We start from the raw sequence: 18,540 nt of genomic DNA, 5'->3' as shown, positions 1-18,540 counted from the left end.
ACAGGTTAGTTTGGGCACTGGGCTCCCCCGGCACACAGGAAGCCAAGTAGCATAGTAATAGCAGCAGACATGCTGACAGGACATAGAAGCTGCAGGTAGCACCAGGCTTTCTACACGTGGTTTCATCAGTATCCATTCTGTGGATCGGAAACCACCTGTTAAGTATCTTACTCCCTCTTCTTTCCTCCCTTGTCATTTTTCATACACCGCTACTCTTGCATTGGACCATAGATGACGTCACATTGTAAAAATCTACTCCCTTTTGTCTTCGCATTAGGTTATAGGTTCCTTAAGGTCATGGACACCTTTAGTCACCCTAATCCTTTAGCCCTCAACACAGGGCCCGGCATGCAGGGATTTGTAGAGAGAAATTGTGCGTGTGCCATCCTAGGTCCCTGTTTAAATCCAAAGTGAAGAATGGGTAAGGGACCGTGAAGAAAGACACAGTTTTGGAGGCAAATTTCTTACAAATAAAACCCAATTCCCCTAACAAATATCTCTCATAAATTCATAATTCTTTGAGCACATATTTATTGGAATACTCTAGCCAGGCAGCACCAGACCAATCAGAAACATTCTGTGACAGCACGGAACTGACACTGGGAGGAAACAATCAGTAAAGGAGCAAAGATAGACATGATCCCAGATATTTAACATTTTGATAAATGCTGTGAAGAAAATAAACAGGGAATTGAGTCAGGGAATGGCTTATATGCGTGAGTAGGGACGGAATGGCATTTTAGACAAGGTGGTGGGAAGGCCCCTGTAGGAACATGACATTTAAGCAGAGACTCAAAAGATCAGCATAATCCTACGGAAAAGTGTTGGAAGAAGAATATCCCGGACAAAAGGAATGGCGAGTACAGAGGCCCGGAGATGGGGAGAGGCTTGTAGAGATTGAGAAATAGAAAGAAGGCTTTTTAACCTTCTCCACAAAACAAAACCTGTTTATGGTTCCGTGACCCATGAACTTATCCTCTTTGACAAAAGCACGCAAGTTCCCTCGGGCCCTGTGTTATAAGCTGTCCTATACCCAGGGGCAGGTTCACGGGCTTGAGTGTTGCTTAAGATCTTCGCTGAAAGGTCATTGGGCGTTTATTCTGCCTGAGCATGTTTGATCTAAATGACCTGAATGGGGACTTCAGAACTCCCACCTGGAGGTTCAAGTCAGACTTCTAAGTACCAAGGTTGTATGGGTCTAGCTCTTTGTCTGGGATCCGCTGAGAGCTTTATTCCAGAGTGGAACACCTGGATCTTCACAAGAAAACCTGCCGTGCCCACCGGCGGGGAATGCTTTTCTCCCTCTCTTCGTGGACTTGGATGATGCAGTTTCAAACACAGAGAATTAGAATCAGGTTGATCTTCTAATCTGTTCTGAAGAGGTTCTTTCAGTAGGCACCTTTATTTTATTCTTCTTCATATCCCCGGCACCTACCGCAATGCCTAGCTTAGTAAGTTAGCCCCAAGCTAACTAGATTTTATTTTTTACATGATTGAAAAAAAAAAATGAAAAGATGTTTTGTCTAAGCCTATTCTCCTGCTACAATGGTAAAGTTGTTTACTGCTTGTGACAGAGACTGTATGGGTTGCAAGCCTAAAATATTTACTACTGGCTCTTTCCAGAAAAAGTTGGCCACCTCAGTGATAAATATTTGCCCTGTGAATGAATGGATACAAAAATAAGTATACCATTATGGCAAATTCACTTTATATAATGACTCCTTAATACTATATGCTCTGTGGCAGAGATCCAGGCAGTAACCTAGAGCTTAACACATTTTATTAAAAATATGAGACTAATATTATTTATGTATCACTCTGCCACCCTGTTCTAAAACATATTCAATCAGAATAATAACTTTAATTGCATTTTCTAAGTGGGCTTTCCCTATTTTTGCAATTAAATATACATTGCCATGCCTCCTTTCATTAGGATCAGTCAGTTCCCCCAAGAAGTTCTATTTAAACTCTATTAGATTCAGGTTACTCATCCTATCAAGATGTATGTCCTTCTGGGGTTTACTTCCTTCTATAATTGTCATTTGGTTCTAAACTTTTATCTTGGGAGGAAAAGGTACACGAAATGCAAGAAACTCAGTCACCTTCCTTATATAAGTTTCATTTCATTTTATTTTTACATTTTAAAAACATTTCTAGCTTTTACTGAATACCTACTGCCCTATGGAATTACATGTCTGGGGAGGATCACAAAGTTAGTTTATCTTCAAAAGCTGAACAAATCACATTTGCTTTAGACAAGATAAACAATCTTGCATAAAACAGGTTAAGGACACAATTAAGAAATGAACACAAAACTACAAAAACTCATACGGAAACTAGAAATAAGCTACTCTGAACATTGCGGAGAAGCTGAATTTGAACTTAGAAGGAAAACATCTGTAATGCCTGCTTGCTCACGCCTTCCTGGTATTGGCATTCCTGCTGCTTTTGGTTCATTTCCCTTCCCAAATTTCTGAGGAGGGACTGCAAAGCAAATCTTACACTGAATCTGTTTGTTACATGTGCTGATACATTTTGGTTTTGTTTGTTTGTTTTATTTTGTTTGGTTTTGTTTTTAAGTGTCCAGCAGTAGATTTGGGCTCAAGTAGTGATCACTGTCTCCTGTTTTAGGCAAGAATTCCCTTCTATGCATCACAGTATATCATTGGCACTTCCACAGTTGTTCCCCCCACTCCCCCGAGGGGAAAGATGGGGGTATTAAAATTTTGTTGTCTCTATTTTTTTATTGAAGTATTATTGTAGATTTCACTTTTGTAGAATGTTTGCTTGTCCTGCTCTATTAGGGAGCCCTTACTCTTTCAAATTCAGAGGCCAGAGCAATAGAAGGAAAGCCTTTAGACGTTAATACTAGCTAATTAATCCAGCTCATTAGCCCAGAACCTCACTGAACACTGAGGTGCCTGTAATGTAATAAGCTTTCCAGCTAATGGAGTCAAAGCTAACTTCAAAGAACAGCTAGTCCCTCATTCATTAACTTAGTCAACTCTCTGGACACCTCACGGACAAGGAAGCCTACTAGGAGAGCAGTAAAGATGTAAGTGGAAGTTCTGTTCTATTATCCCATGACTGACTTAAAAGTTAAAATTTGGACAACCATGAGTGCACAAAGAGTACACATTCCCATCTTTAAATAAGAACAGAACAATAAGGACAAGTGCTCGTGTGCAACTTTTGTCAGAACTTGAGTTTCAAATGGTCGGAAGAGTCCCATCGAGATCCAAAGGCAAATGCAGTGTGTTTAGTATCACGGATTTTGCATGCCGGAGCAACTTGGTACGCACTTCAGCCCAAAAACAAAATGCAAGTAGGACAGTAGCAATTTGCACCATTATCTTCTTGTTTTTCTTCAGAGATTTTCAAAAACAAAAATCAATAAATGTAATCAGTGTTTGTGACAAATATTAGTAGATTATTTTAGATTTTGTCACATGTATCACTTAATCTCCAAAAATAAAGTGTGAGAAAGATAAGACGGTTGGTTATGTTCTTTCTTTGAACAAATAATGTGACTATCTATGATGCCAAGCAATGTTGCCAAGCAATGTTGAGATAATGGTGTTCAATGAGAATGCATTTTCAACTGTTTCTAGTTTCATTCATTTTTAGGTGGTCTTGACTTTTTCACTTATCACTCTGATTTATCATCGTTTCTTGAATTCTTGCATCTTTTTTCCAGAGATTCTTCTCTATATTCTCTATATTCTTCTCTATATTCTCTATACTACTTAGGGAGAAAAGTCTTTGTGTGTATACAGTGTTAGGATGTCAGAGATTGTATGGGCCTCTTTTTTAAGGAGATAGGCTTTGTTTCACTAGTGAACCAGTAGATAGTGAAGATGGTGGGAGAGGGAGTGGCTGCTTGTGAAGGCAGCTGAGCAACAAGAAATAAAATGGCAGACAGAGAAGTTCTGTTTTCCTTTTGTCACTTAAAGAACTCACCATTTCTTTAAATAGAAGATGAGCTTTCTGGTATAGTCATATGGGGACAAGATGGCGGGGGTGTAGGAGGAGGCACCTTTTTAGCCGGTTCCCCAAAGTGAGGTGATTACCTACCAAAGAACTCCATTCACCCATGAAATCAGCCTGAGATCAGAATTATACACGTCTGGATCTCTACAGGGGCAGAAGACGCCAGTGGGCAGGTAAAGCGGAGTGGGAAGGTGGACTGATATCGGAAGATAAACAAAAGGGGGAGGGAGCCACCAGAGGTGACCGGTTGGAAAGTAATACCCCAATACGAGGGAGAGTGCCCTGCGTCTGGTACAGTCATATCCTTTTTTACTTAGTATTCCACAGTATGAATCCTCAAAGTAAGTCTCATTACCCTCCTATCATCCTCTGCTGTTCTCCTGCTTTTCTCATGGCCAGGGATGGCCCAGACCCTGCCTTTCTCCCTCCCTCACCAATCCTGGCCACTCAAAGCTGCTGAGTGCATCACAGTCCTCAGAAGACCTTTCCCCAGTCTAAACCAGCTTTGCCTCCAGTTGCATTGAATTATATGCTAGTAAATTTTTCTTTTAATTCATTCTCTTCCATCCTCCATGTTATAGGAATTTCTAAGAGTTTTTGATTTAAGGATGGAAAAACAAATGAACAAACATCTGTTAAATAAAAATTTGTCCATTTGAGTGCTAACTTGTCATTTGAGGGTTACCTTTGTCTATATGAGTGTATCATAGTCTTGCAAAAGACCTTTCCCCAGTCTAAACCAGCTTTGCCTCCAGTTGCATAAACTGATATGCTAGTGAATTTTTCTTTGCATTCTCCTCTCTCCACCATGGTATAGGAATTTCTAACAGTTCTTGTGAACAAACATCTGTTAAATAAAAAAACTTTGTCCATTTGAGTGCTAACTTGGAAGGACAGCAATTAAGACTCCAATTTCCATCTTGACTTTGAGTTCAAGGTATTTTTCAAAATTGTGCTTTAGAATAAGCTTTCTAGCAAAATGTTTTTAAAATAATGTCAGATGATGTTGACAGTTTTACTTTTTGATTAATACAAACTAATACTTAGATAATTGGTGTTTTTTGATTAAGAAGCAAGGCTGCATTTAAAAACAATAAGAAGGGTGCCTGGGTGGCTCAGTCAGTTGAGCTTCTGACTCTTGACTTTGGCTCAGGTCAGGATCTCCGGGTTGTGGGATCCAGTCTGGGGTCAGCGCAGAGTCTGCTTTGGATTCTCTTCCTTTTCTTATCCCTCCTCCTCTGCCTCTCTCTCTGCTCATGGTCTCCTAAATTCTCTGTCTCTTTCTCATTCTCTCTCTCTCTCTCAAGTGAATAAATAGGGCACAAGTGTGGCTCAGTTGGTTAAGCATCTCCCTTCTGCTCAGGTCATGATCCCAGGATTGAGCCCTATGTGGGGCTCCCTGCTCAGCAGGGAATCTGCTTCTTCCTCTACCCCCCTCTTTCTTGTGCTCTTGCCCTCTTCCTCAAATGTATAAATAAAATCTTTTTAAAAAGCAAATAAATAAAATCTTCTAAGAAAAAAAAATAAGGGGGCTCAGTGGGTTAAGCCTCTGCCTTCATCTCAGGTCATGATCTCAGGATCCTGGGATCAAGTCCCACATCAGGCTGTCTGCTCCGCAGGGGAGCCTGCTTCCTCCTCCCTCTCTCTCTGCTTGCCTCTCTGTCCACTTGTGATCTCTCTCTGTCAAATAAATAAAATCTTTAAAAAAAAAAAAAGAAAAAAGAAAAGAAAATAAGAACAATGAGTAAGAATGTTTCATTGCAGAACAGGGTTAAATAACATAATTTGATGAATTGATTTAGATTCATTGCATTTCTTGTTGTCTCCTTTTTATATTATATGTGCCTTCAGGTATTCAAATCTAAAGAGGCAAAATTTATGAATGGGTGATTATTATTTTAATTCTCTCATTTAAGGAGTGAGGGATGAAATCAGGTTTGTAGGAACTGTCAATGTCACAGCTCAGTATAATTTCTCATTTGCTTTTCTGGAATGGGAGAAGTGGCTGAGCAATTCTGCTCCTCTGGGGCCAGCTGGGCTCTTGTACCTGTGATGAACTTCGGTGGACTTTAAGGGACTGTGGCTAGTCTAAGATGACTCTGTGGCTCCACAGCACTTTCCATTCTCTAGTGATCTAGCCTAGACTTGTTAATGTGGTGGTGGCTAATCTGGCCAGGATCCTAGGAACCTTGAGACACAAGAAACATTGCTGCTGCTCTACTGGGCAAAGAAAATCACAAGACCAGCCAGTGTTTAAGGCAAGAAGAAACAGATACTACATTTTGATGAGAGGAGCTAGAAGCACTATGGTCCGTTGCACAATCTACTGTGGCTGGTTACATGTAAAATCCTGAAGCTCGCACAGCAATGTGTTTTACTAGATGAAGAAAGCTGTTTGGCAATCAGGATGTGAAGATAACGTGTAGAGATTATCAGGCAAGATTGACTGAGAGGGCTTGGTGACATCTGTGTTCTTGGCGTCTGTCGTTCTTCAGACCCAATGGTACCCTTGCTCTTCTGTTTAGCTGCTAAATCCTTTTTTGTGTCTATGAGTCAATTAAGTCACCCTTTTACCCAACTAACTTACAAATGGGCTGAGGTTCTGTCAGCTTTGATCAAAATTCCTGAAAAAAAAGCCTCTAGCCAAATTTGTTTACATTTTCTTGGTCCCTGTCAATTCTTGTCGCAGACTAATATAGCAAATAAAGGCTAAGTTATATGCTCATTTAGCTGTTGCCCTTCCTTTTTAATCTATTTTATTTCCAATAAACCAAGTGTCCATCTCCATTAAGCAATTCAACTATATTGAATTCCTCATCTGGATTTTTAGGATGGTACTTTTTAAACAGTCTGAGTAGTCAGGTACTACCCTTTAGTTCCGAAAATTAGAGACTAAATGTCATTTAGGAAATTGAAAATCAACTTTTTATGACTTCAATTGAAAGAACTCATACTGAAATGTGAACAATGTTCATGAAAAGTTAATAAATAAGACTAATGATAGTGCATGGCAATTTTAAAATGATCAGGCTATTACACTACTTATAACTAATGCTAATACATTTGAGAAAAGAGGGTAACGATATTGGAATTTCATGCTTATAACAAAACTGAACTTCAAAAGCCTTTCATGATCACATATATCAAGAGTCCTATTACTCTCATATTAACTACACAGACACATTCATTTCTCATTTTAAATGTAATTATTATGGATATAAAATTATGGGATCTGATTCAATTTGTAGACTTTTGAAGCTCTGCACATCCCACTATACTTTTTTGCCCTTCCTCTCAACATTTAAACACATTCTCTTTCCTTCACTTTCCTCTTTGAATCATTTACTCTGTGAACCACTGAAATTCAGAGGAGTGTGTCCTTTCATTCTCCCCACAGCATGTTGGAAGAAAACCGTATTCTAGGCAAAGTGTAAAAAACATTGTCAGAAATCCAGAACATCCACTAAGGTGTCCTAGCTTCTGAGTGCACAAAGTAGGACTGAGAGCCTCTGTTAATGAGCCACTCTGTGACCCTTCATGTTCTCACATCTCTCAAATGGAAACTGTAAGACAAAAGACAGGGAACATTTCCAGGAAGACACTTCAGTGTTGAGTGAAACTAGACTAGGTTATGTCTTTCCAGAGTATTCTCAAGAAACAGGGAGTGCTTTCGGAGTTACCTGAGATTTATAGAGGTAAATCATATGTCATTATTATGCCCATTTTCAGAGGACTCACAGGAAACTCAGCAAGATTAAAGTGACTTATAATTAGTGATATAATAGTTTTCCCTTTTGTAATCTACCTCAGATTTATTTATGAATATGCCTCCATAGAAGTTTATATGTCCCTATAAAGGTTTAAATTCAATTTGAGCTCAAGTGTTCATATTCTTGAGAGAAGCAAATGACAGAATTTCAGTGTGGTAGATTTCCCCGGTGAGACTCCCTTCATTCCACGTACCACACCTATTATCTGTAAATAAAGTGCAGCTTCCAAAGCAATCAATGAGCAGCCAAGCATACAAAAGAGGCTATCTTTAAGTAGTGTTGTTGTGCTGTGCCCCAGAATGAGGTCTGTCAGAGAGCTAACAGAACACAGGGACCGTTTGGAAAAGCTCTAAGAACACATTTACAAAAATATCAAATACACATTAAGGGGAACTGAAGGATACTTTGTTTTGACTGCTGGAAAGGAAACAATGATACACACAGGGACCCAGGTGGTTAATGTACTGTACATTATTACTATAAAGTACAAGACCTCAGTCTCTCAGCTCCTCAAAAACCACAAAATCAGTTGATTACATAGTGCCCCACAGACTAGACTTTAAGAGTAAATGAGCAAACATCTCAGATATCCTTTCAGAGCCTGCCAGTTCACATAGCTTTTGAATTCTTGCTATTGGGCTGTTGGGCAGGAGGGCGCTTTACAATGTTTTTTATCCTGCTGGAGGTTCTAAGCCTACCTCAAATACAACAGAGAAAATGGCCGGTTCTCCTGTTCCTTGAAGTAAAAAATAAACTTGTCCGACTGTCATAGCAAAACAAATTTTCTAAGTTCAGAGATGATGGAATATATAAACCTGAAGTGCTGTAGTTAATACAGGTCCCTTACCATTTGAATCAACTTTGTTTGCATATAAGTGCCATAGTTTCTTAGATATGAAATTGTTCTTTCCCACTTTATTCAATTTGTGGGACTTCACACTGAAAATTCAATAATGTTCCCGTAAGAGCTAATGGTTTCCATCTGTAGATTAAACTGGTTTTAGTAGGGTCTGTAGGACCCTGTCTCACTTTGTATTTGTGATTCATCTATATTTGTAGGTCAAGCAGGTTTGTAGGTGACCAGAGGAGGACTATCGCTGGGGTTACAAGACAGTGGACAAAACCAGAATCCATGCTTAATGTTTATTTTTTTATTTATTTTTAGAAGATTTTATTTATTTATTTGACGGAGAGATCACAAGTAAGCAGAGAGGCATGGAGAGAGAGGGGGGGAAGCAGGCTCCCTGCTGAGCAGAGAGCCCGATGCGGGGCTCGATCCCAGGACCACGGGACCATGACCTGAGCCAAAGGCAGAGGCTTTAACCCACTGAGCCACCCAGGCGCCCCCCACTTTTTTTTTTTTAAGATTTTTTTTATTTATTTGACAAAGAGTTCACAAGAAAGCAGAGAGGCATGAAGAGAGAGAGGGCTTAATGTTTATTTTTATTTTTTTAGTAATTTGGCTAATTTGGAGACAATAAGTCAACAAAGATTCTATACGCAGTGAATGCTGCTGCCACTGGAAATAATTTGGTGATTTTTTTATGGCTTAGAGTTATATTATTCCACCTATTAACAATAAAAAAGGAAGAATGGTCTATGTGACTCTTAAGAAGGTCTTCATAAAATTCTTTCTGCTGAAATGTCACAACGAAGTAGTTTCATGTCTATGCTTTTTCAGAGTTTTGGTGACCCATGACACTAATCACAAATATCTCTACCTATCTGACACACAGTAAAATCCTATGAGGAGACCTAAAATAGAATTTGCTGACAAACATTTCATGTCTGGACCTGAACTGATTTATAGGGAGAAGTCTATATAAGTGAGAAAAAAAGAAAAAAAATAAACCTACTATACATTCAGGGAAGATCTAACTTTATATTTATTATCTAGTAATCCAACTATATTGTCCTATAATTTGTTCCTTGTTCTCACTGCCAGCACAGAAATTAATGTCCAATGTCTAAACATCTCTGTACCAATCACAAATTTGACCTAGTATGTATTTTTGTTCAGATTTTTTGAGAGCAGAATTGTATATTCCAGACTATATCAACATCTTGTTTGATGAGAAATTATCTTTCCTTTACTATTTCCTAACACTAGCTGAAAATAGTGTTTGCCTCCCATTAGAAATCAAGGTGTTTCTCCAAAAAATAAAGAAATATACATTGGCTTAATCTCCTCACTCACTGAGAAAAACTGTATTATGTGAGTTAGGAAAAAAGAGAATAGTAAATGAAGGATGGGAATTTATCCAGCTGTTGCTGATCACATTAAAATAAAGTACAGTCTGACTATGTGCTTTGAATATTTTTTTTTTAAAGATTTTATTTATTTATATGTCAGAGAGAGAGGGAGAGCGAGCACAGGCAGACAGAGAGGCAGGCAGAGGCAGAGGGAGAAGCAGGCTCCCTGCCGAGCAAGGAGCCCGAATATTTTTCAAGCATCTTTCATGGTGATTTCCAATTTTAAAAAAAAATCACAGGGTAACTCAGTAGACATATACTTATGAACACACACAAATTTGAAATGAAACTTTTTTTTTAAAAGATTTTCTTTATTTATTTGAGAAAGAACGAGAGATAGCAGGATTCGGGAAAAGGGGGGGGGAAGCGGACTCCCCATGGAGTTGGGAACCTAATGTGGGACTCCATCCCGGGACTCCAGGATCATGATCTGAGCTGAAGGCAGTCGCTTAACCAACTGAGCCACCCGGGTGCCCGAAATGATACTTTTATGAAGCATGATACTTTTACTCATGAGACACTCCAATACTTTCTATTCTAGTTAATTCAATTTTTTAAATGTTTATCTGGATTCATTAAATTTATTTTATAACCTACTAATGAGTTGTGATCTTCCACAGAAAACATTGCTTTAATCTCTATTTTTAAAAATGTGAGGAGGTGACTTTTAATAAGCACAGAGTTGTTTAAAACACAATTCTCATGCAAACAGATAATGAATTCTTGTCAAAATTTTGCTTAACACATTAATGGGGATACCAGTGAGAAAACACAAGACCTAGTTTGAAGAACATTTGAGGGATTTATACAGTAATAGAAAAAATGGATTCTTAAAATAAAGTGGCCAAGTTAGCCATAAGACTGGTTAACTTCCTACAGAACAATTAACCCATAAAACCTTTGGGGTTTAACCTCACTACCAAATTATAAAATTATAACAACAATATCTGTAGTTTAACCTAGCGAAAGAGTCATATATAGTCTAGTCAGGAGACAACAACCTATCAGTTATTTTAACAAAGCATTTTACATGAATTGCTGATTAAATACAGTGGTTGGGACACCCCAACAGTGGTGGCTCAGTGAGTTGAGCATCTGACTCTGAATTTCAGCTCAGGTCAGGATCTCAGGGTCGTGGGACTGAGCCCCCAGGCAGGCTCTCTGGTAAGCGGGGCGTCTGCTTGAGATTCCCTCTCCCTCTGTCTCTGCCCCCTTTGCTCTGCCCCTTTGCCCCTTCTCGTGATGCACACACCTACACTCTCTCTATCATTCTCTCTCTCAATAAATAAATAAAATCTTTAAAAACATGCAGAGTTATTAGCTAAATTTATGCAAAGGCTAGAAATGCCAGAGTGTAACAGAGACAACAACTTCAGGTAGTAACTGCCACCCTACCACCTGTGGGACTAAAGGACCAAATGGAGAGGTTTGATTGTAACATTACGAGATTGGAGGAGGAGCTTTGTGGAGATACACCTCACATTTCCTTGGTGCTGAAGACTCTGCGGGGACATGGTGGGATCAAACGTTAGGAAGACTGTACGAACTGGAATGGCCGGCTACTGTGGGAAGGCATTGCTACAGCCAGTATGACGGGGAATATTTGGGGTAGCTCCCTGGAGCAGGAAGAAACAGAGGCAGCCCACCATGGGAGCAGTCCCTCCGTCTCCTCTACTCTTGACATCTTCCTCCAGTGGGCCCACTGTCTAACAGGGACAGGCAGGTCAAGAGGCAATGTGGTTTGCAAAGTCCCAGGCTGGCATGATAAAGCCAAGCTACAGCACGGGGTTGGAGCTGAGAGACAATAATTTAAACTGCCGCTAGTCTTGCCTGACAGGACAGTGACCGTGTTTGCAATTTTATCATCTGTGGACTGTTGACCAAGAGTGTCCAATCTGGTCTAGTGCGTTATGAGAAATGCTCTAGTGGAATAGAATTAAGCAATCCTCATTTTCCTTTCTCTGAGCTTATGACACATTTTTCTTTATCGGAAATTTGTGGTTTAATAAAAAGCTGCATAGTCGAAAGTACTATAATTTGGGGCTCCTGGGTGACTCAGTTGGTTAAGCCTCTGACTCTTGATTTTGGCTCAGGTCGTGATCAAGCCCATGTTGGGCTCCTTGCTGGGTGTGGAGCCTGCTTAATATTTTATCTCTCCCTCTGCCCCTCCTCCTTCACTCTCTCTTAAAAAAAAAAAAACGTGTAATTTTAATATTTTTAGCTTTTACTATTAAAGGGATTTCTGTAGCCGATTATTCAGGTATATTATTCGGACACATATTTGGCCTGTTAGCTTGAAATCAAGAGCATCACATCTTATGAACACAAGGACGTGCCAGCTTTCATGATTCTAAAGTTTTTTTTGTTGTTGTTGAAAATTCATAGAATTGTTAGAAATGATCTATAGGAAATTGAGATTATTTTTTAAAAAATGTTAAGTAAAACATGTATGTCCTCAATAAAGATTTCAATTGTATATAAAGATATTTTAAAAGTAAAAACTCTATGTACGTTTACATTTGTATTTACACAAAATGGATCACACTGTACATTCTTTTCACATTGTTTTCTCTTAGTGTCCTATCTTGCCACGTTATAACAGATGGGCACTCCCCAATCTTCGTATTATCTGTCAACAAGTGTATGAATTTACCTCATGTATTTTAAAATTCCCTGTTGATGGGAATTTTAGGTTGTTCTTAACTTTATGGCAATAGATAGAAAGATAGAGGATAGGCCTGGGCATGAAAAAATCTTTTTAAATCTTCATATACAAAGTATATATGAATGGATATATGTGTTCATAAATATGTGTGTATATATACACACACTTTCTATAACAGTATATGCAAAAGGTATATGCACACATTTTTATAAAGTGTATATATATATATGTGTGTGTGTACACACACACACAGCTATATACAAGGTGCATCTATAAGGTTTATAAATAAATACACACGCTTTGGACATAAAATGGTCTATGAGGTTTATCTCCCTGGACAGAACAATATTGAGTTCCATACTAACAATCCTCCTTTTGTTTTGGGTCTGTTAATAGCGGAATCTGCAGTTGATGCCTTCAAACAGCGTGGAAGAGTTCAAAGCAGGAGCCCCCGGTGCGTCCTCTTCTTGGCTTCCCAAGGCATTTTCCTAATCCTAAATCTTTGTCCTTCTCACACCAGATCCCGCACCACGTGAAGCCCTTGCCGTATTACAGCTACGACCCGCCTGTGATCGGCTACTGCCAGGCTCACCAGCCGCTCCGCGTCAGCAAGGGCTATGAAGCGGTGTCTCCCGAGCAGGACGAAACCCCCAGCCTGGAACTCGGCCGCGACCACAGCTTCATCGCCACCATCGCCAGGTCGGCGGCGCCGGCCATTTACCTGGAGAGAATAACAAACTAACTGCGAAAGCCGACTCCTCGGTGCGGGACCTCGGTTGGGGTGGCGGGGTGGGGGGAGGGCTTCCTCTGAAAGGAGAGTGGGTGTCCACAGTCGTGCAAGCAAGCTGGCTCATCGTGCCTGTTAAATAAACACTTAGGGCATAGAGGAGAGGAAAAACCAAAACTGCTCAGAGAGGGCCGCGGATGCACCTGCAGCATAACCAGGAGAACTACGGGACTTTCTTTGCTTCAAAACACAAAACAGAAATGCTCCTGGATGTACATAGTCAAAGTGTCGAGTTCTTATAAAAATAGATTTCACCCTAGCTACGTATAGGTTTGTTTGTATATTTGCTTTTTCTACACTGCATGGTTCCTGGGCTGGAGAACCACAGGGGTGGGTGGGCGGGGAGGACCTGGGGCTGGGGAGGGGGTGGGGGGAATGGGGGAAACACAACAGTTTTCCTTGTTAGGTGTGTGTAACTTTCACAGACTTGATTTCAATTGATTTCCTTCATTTTCCCTCTAAAATGCTGTTTGTTCCTATTTGGTTTGCTTTATGCTTCATATTCTTTTCTTTTTTTTCCGGTCAAGTGATTAAGTTTCCAATTCTAAACATGGGCATTAAAGCTTATGTTGTACCAAAAGAAAATCTGCTTTACTACAGACCACAAAGAAACGAACTTGACCACATAGTTTGGCAAAACTACTGGAATGACAATCCAGTAAAATCTGGGTGAATGGTCCTTCAGGACACACAGTAGGAAGAGTTTTGACTTTTTTTTTTTCCCTACTGGAAGTCCTCCTGTGAGTTTTCACTGTGTAAGAATTTTGAATGGGATCTGTATAGACCTCCAGTTGGAAAGACCAGCAGAAATCTCATCGGAACAGGGGCATATGAAGAACAATGGTCACATGGTCAACGAAGGAAACTGCCAAGTTGACAAATTTCTAAATACAAGATAATGTATAACATTGCTTTTTAAGTTAATTATCAATTAGCGTTTGTGTAGCTTTTATCAATAAAAGAAAATGTTGGAAAAATAAATATATTATTTTGTGGTTGGTATACCACAGCCCACTTGATGTTGAGTGCTTTAGCTCTTTATTGTGAAATCCTTGTAGCCTGCGTCAGTTGGTACCTACCAGATGCCTTCTGTGTGTTCTGTGATTTGGTGAGGAGACCCTACAAGGTGTAGAAAAGAAGAATGAGATGTGACATATGCACTAATTCGTTACACAGATTTTTTTTTGAAACATACGATATAGCTCAAAATTATATAACAATATGAGGAAAAATATAAGTATCAATGGAAGGGTCAGAGGTTATATGATCTTTTAGAGAGAAACAACTGTGTAGAAATTATTACAATTCAAAAGAAGCATAAGGATCCCCCATTTTTAAAACAAAGGTGATAACTATGCAAATATCAGTTGAATGATTTTCACTTGACTTCCTTAGTGCTGTGATGCTATATGTCAGCAATTCTTTCTGATTCACAATGGACATTATCCTGATCTAGATAGTGGTCTGATTTGCCTCGTCCTATATTTAAAACAAACTTAAATTACAAAATTTTTGTCATCCTTTATTAGGTCAGGTTTTGCATTCTGAAAAGCGCTAATATACAGTAGTACTAATGGGATTTCTGAAGAGCTATGTTGATAGCTGCCATTCATGTAATTACAAATTCTACTAAATTAATAATTAAAGAGGCTTGTGAATACTTCCATGTCAAAGAAAAACTAGAATGGAATATTGAGCATGTTTTTTTTTTCCTTCTCAAAGTAGTTTTTTTTTTTTTTTTTAAGATTTTATTTATTTACTTATTTGACAGAGAGGGATCACAAGTAGGCAGAGAAGCAGGCAGAGAGAGAGGAGGAAGCAGGCTCCGCGCTGAGCAGAGAGCCTGATGCGGGGCTCCATCCCAGGATCCTGAGATCATGACCTGAGCCGAAGGCAGAGGCTTAACCCACTGAGCCACCCAGGCACCCCAGTTAAAATCTATCTTAATTGATAAAAATACTTGTCATATTAAAGAAAATTCAACCAAAAGAAGTCTCTCCACATTGGAACTCAGGCTCTTGCTGTCAGATTCTGGTAATTTCCCTGTTAACATTTGTAATCTGGATTATATCTAGATATGTTCCTGAACCATTCAAGGAGAATGCATTGACTATGAGTTTCAAAGTTAGAGATAATTTTTTGGCATTGTGATTTTCTCTTCAGAATTATTTAATAGATAGATTACAGCAGAATGTTTGGGAGTGTCTGCCCAAATTATAAGGGTCCTCTAACCCCTCCCACCTTCTCTGATGTCACTCATGTATCCCATCTACCACCCCATCCCATCTCAGGTGATTTAATAGAGGTCTACCTGAAAAATTTTCATCCAAGTTGGCTTAAGTAAACTGTTTTCTGTTCGTTTCTGTTTCTAAAAAAGTCCTAAACCTATAAAAGTCTCTTTGTTATTTAAAACTGTCATATTTGGGATGCCTGCGTGGCTCAGTGGGTTAAGCCACTGCCTTTGGCTCAGGTCATGATCCCAGGGTCCTGGGATCGAGTCCCGAATTGGGATCCTTGCTCGACAGGGAGCCTGCTTCTCTTGCTGCCTCTGCCTGCCTCTCTGCTTGCTTGTGTGTACTCTCTCTCTCTCTCTCTGACAAATAAATAAAATCTTAAAAAATAAATAAATAAAACTGTCATATTTGACCAACAGTTGCATCAAGTCTAACATGAATTAGGTAAGTGAACTGCTAGTGAAATGGGGAGCATTAAGAAGATGCTATACCCTCTCAGTGTGAAGACTTTCACTTACATATGCTAGAAAAAAATTAACACTGAACTTTGAAAATCTTTTGATGATGGACAAAACCAAAGCAAACAAATGAAAATGAGGGGAAAAAAATTGCTTGACGAGGCTTAGAAAGTCCTTAGTTGAAAAATTCAGGCTTTATAGTATGTGAGAGTTCTCATCAGTTTTCAGAGAAAACATTAAGATAGTGATATTTCCAGAAAGGATTTAGAACCAAGTATTAGATTATTATGCCTTAAAGTACAAAAGTCAATCATGTCTGTGCTGAAAACCTGTTATAACCAAGGAGGATACAAAGCTTAAGCTAGTCACCATTCGGGTTTTTGCCTGGGCTCCTTAACCAGAGGCTGCAAATTTGTCTATGCAGGTCACTTCGGTCACCATTTCTGGTTTATTCAAGTGCTTTGCTATGCAAACTGCTCCAGAATACCTCTTCTCCCTCAACACTGAAGAGTTTAAATCATGACCTTATTAGAAGGTGCCATCCGGTGAGTCCAACAGCACACATGGTATCCTCCTAATGTGCAGGGGAAGAAAGACATGACACATCAATGGGCCTTTTGAAATTCTGGCTACTCTGGGTCTAGCTGATATTAAGATTTTTCACTGTCTTCTTAAAGTCAGGAATTATTTGGACTCAACTCATTTTTCATGTTGAAATATTAAGGACACCTCTCAAAGAAAGTTTTGCTTTATTTGAAGACTATCTTAATTCCTAATTTGATTTTATACTATAATTTTTATTGAACATCCAAAAGATTAGCAGGTTGAGGAGTACCATGGAGTATTTATAGAGGAAGGACATTAGAACAGTGTCTTAAAAAGAATGGGGAATGTGACACATGCAGGTTAGAAGAATCAATTTTCAAAACTTCTGATTAACTTTTTTCATAAATATTTTTAATAAAGCTGAGTTTGCTTTTACTTATTATATCATGCAATAGGGAAATACCTAGACTCAGAAGCTTGACTGATATATATGTGTATCTCATATATATATATATATATAATTTTCACTGGCCTGCCTGCTATAGTTTTATCAGTAGCTCGAGTGCAGATGTAGCAGACCTACACTCTAAAGTGCTCCCTGCCATGAAACTGAGAAAGGGGAGAAAATGCAGTAGCCCAACTGTAAACCTTTACATTTTATGAGTAATCAGTGTATATGGATTACATTTGGGAATTTTAGTCGACAGGTAGTTTAACATGACTCAGTGTAATGAGACTGCCAAAGAAAAATGCACCATAGAAATGTCCCAAACAAGGAATGTTATTGTTTGAAATCTAAGCTTCACTGGTCAAACCACACCTGGAATTTAGTATCAATGTCACATCTTCCAGGGGACGCCTACAAGCGTAGCAACCAGGATACTTAAGTTATGCACTGCATAGCATGTGTCCTTGGTTAATGAAGAATTGAAAGCAGGACTATTCATTTAGTGGAGGTAATAAAGCATTACAGATCATCAAGCAGGGAGGAGAAGTGAAGAGAAGCAGATCCACTCTGCTCTACAGGCCCAATGACAGCCACACAGTATTGCTGGTAATCGATTTCTTAACTGAGGAATCCAAGACTCTTGTGGCAAAAACTTGTCTGGATCCTGTCTCCACTTCTGCACCTTCCTAATTCTCTGAAGCCACATGGATTCTCATGCAGGCATATTTGCCATACCTAATGTTATATAACATTTAATTGCCTTTTTTTTTTTAAAGATTTTATTTATTTATTTGACAGAGAGAAATCACAAGTAGATGGAGAGGCAGGCAGAGAGAGAGGGAAGCAGGCTCCCTGCTGAGCAGAGAGCCCGATGCGGGACTCGATCCCAGAACCCTGAGATCATGACCTGAGCCGAAGGCAGCGGCTTAACCCACTGAGCCACCCAGGTGCCCCCCTTTAATTGCTTTTAATTCAGAAGTTCATGACCAGTCCAAGTTCAGAAACTCAGTTATCTATCAGTGAATCTAAGTTTTAATTTCACTTAGTCAAAGTACAGACATGTAGTGACCCAATCTCAGCCCATTGTTATACAACACAATTTTGTCACTGTCTCCTAGGTGTTCCCTGGAATTCAGAGTTCCTGCTGCCTTGATACATTTCTAGAATCCTGGTCTTCTGAGGCTGAGCACTGTGTTTTTCTTGCCTCTATTACCAGGCCCCTGATTTCTGCCTCTGAATCCCAGTCATTTGTTCCCAAGCCTCCTCTAAATGACCTCTGCCACTCAAACACCCAATGTGCCTGGTAAGGCCAGGCTTGGCTTCTACTTATAGCCCCTCCTAGTAAGGTTTCTATCTTCGTGATGTGTTACTCTGCTGGCTAACTGCTCA

General features: G+C 39.4%; 1 protein-coding gene across 1 annotated transcript in view; it reads left to right on the top strand.

Moving 5' to 3' along the window:
- Positions 1 to 13,782, top strand: part of LRRTM4 (leucine rich repeat transmembrane neuronal 4) — a 702,546-nt gene extending 688,764 nt beyond the window's left edge. The window contains exon 3 of the mRNA XM_044261514.1: positions 13,199 to 13,782. Within this exon, the coding sequence (XP_044117449.1) occupies positions 13,199 to 13,420 (222 nt within the window). The 3' untranslated portion in view covers positions 13,421 to 13,782. The remainder of the gene's footprint in view (positions 1 to 13,198) is intronic.
- The last annotated feature ends 4,758 nt before the right edge of the window (positions 13,783 to 18,540 follow it).

Source organism: Neovison vison, chromosome 8 (assembly GCF_020171115.1).
Source record: "Neovison vison isolate M4711 chromosome 8, ASM_NN_V1, whole genome shotgun sequence".
NCBI classification, from domain to species: domain Eukaryota; kingdom Metazoa; phylum Chordata; class Mammalia; order Carnivora; family Mustelidae; genus Neogale; species Neogale vison.
This window is presented reverse-complemented; position numbering and strand designations above follow the sequence as displayed.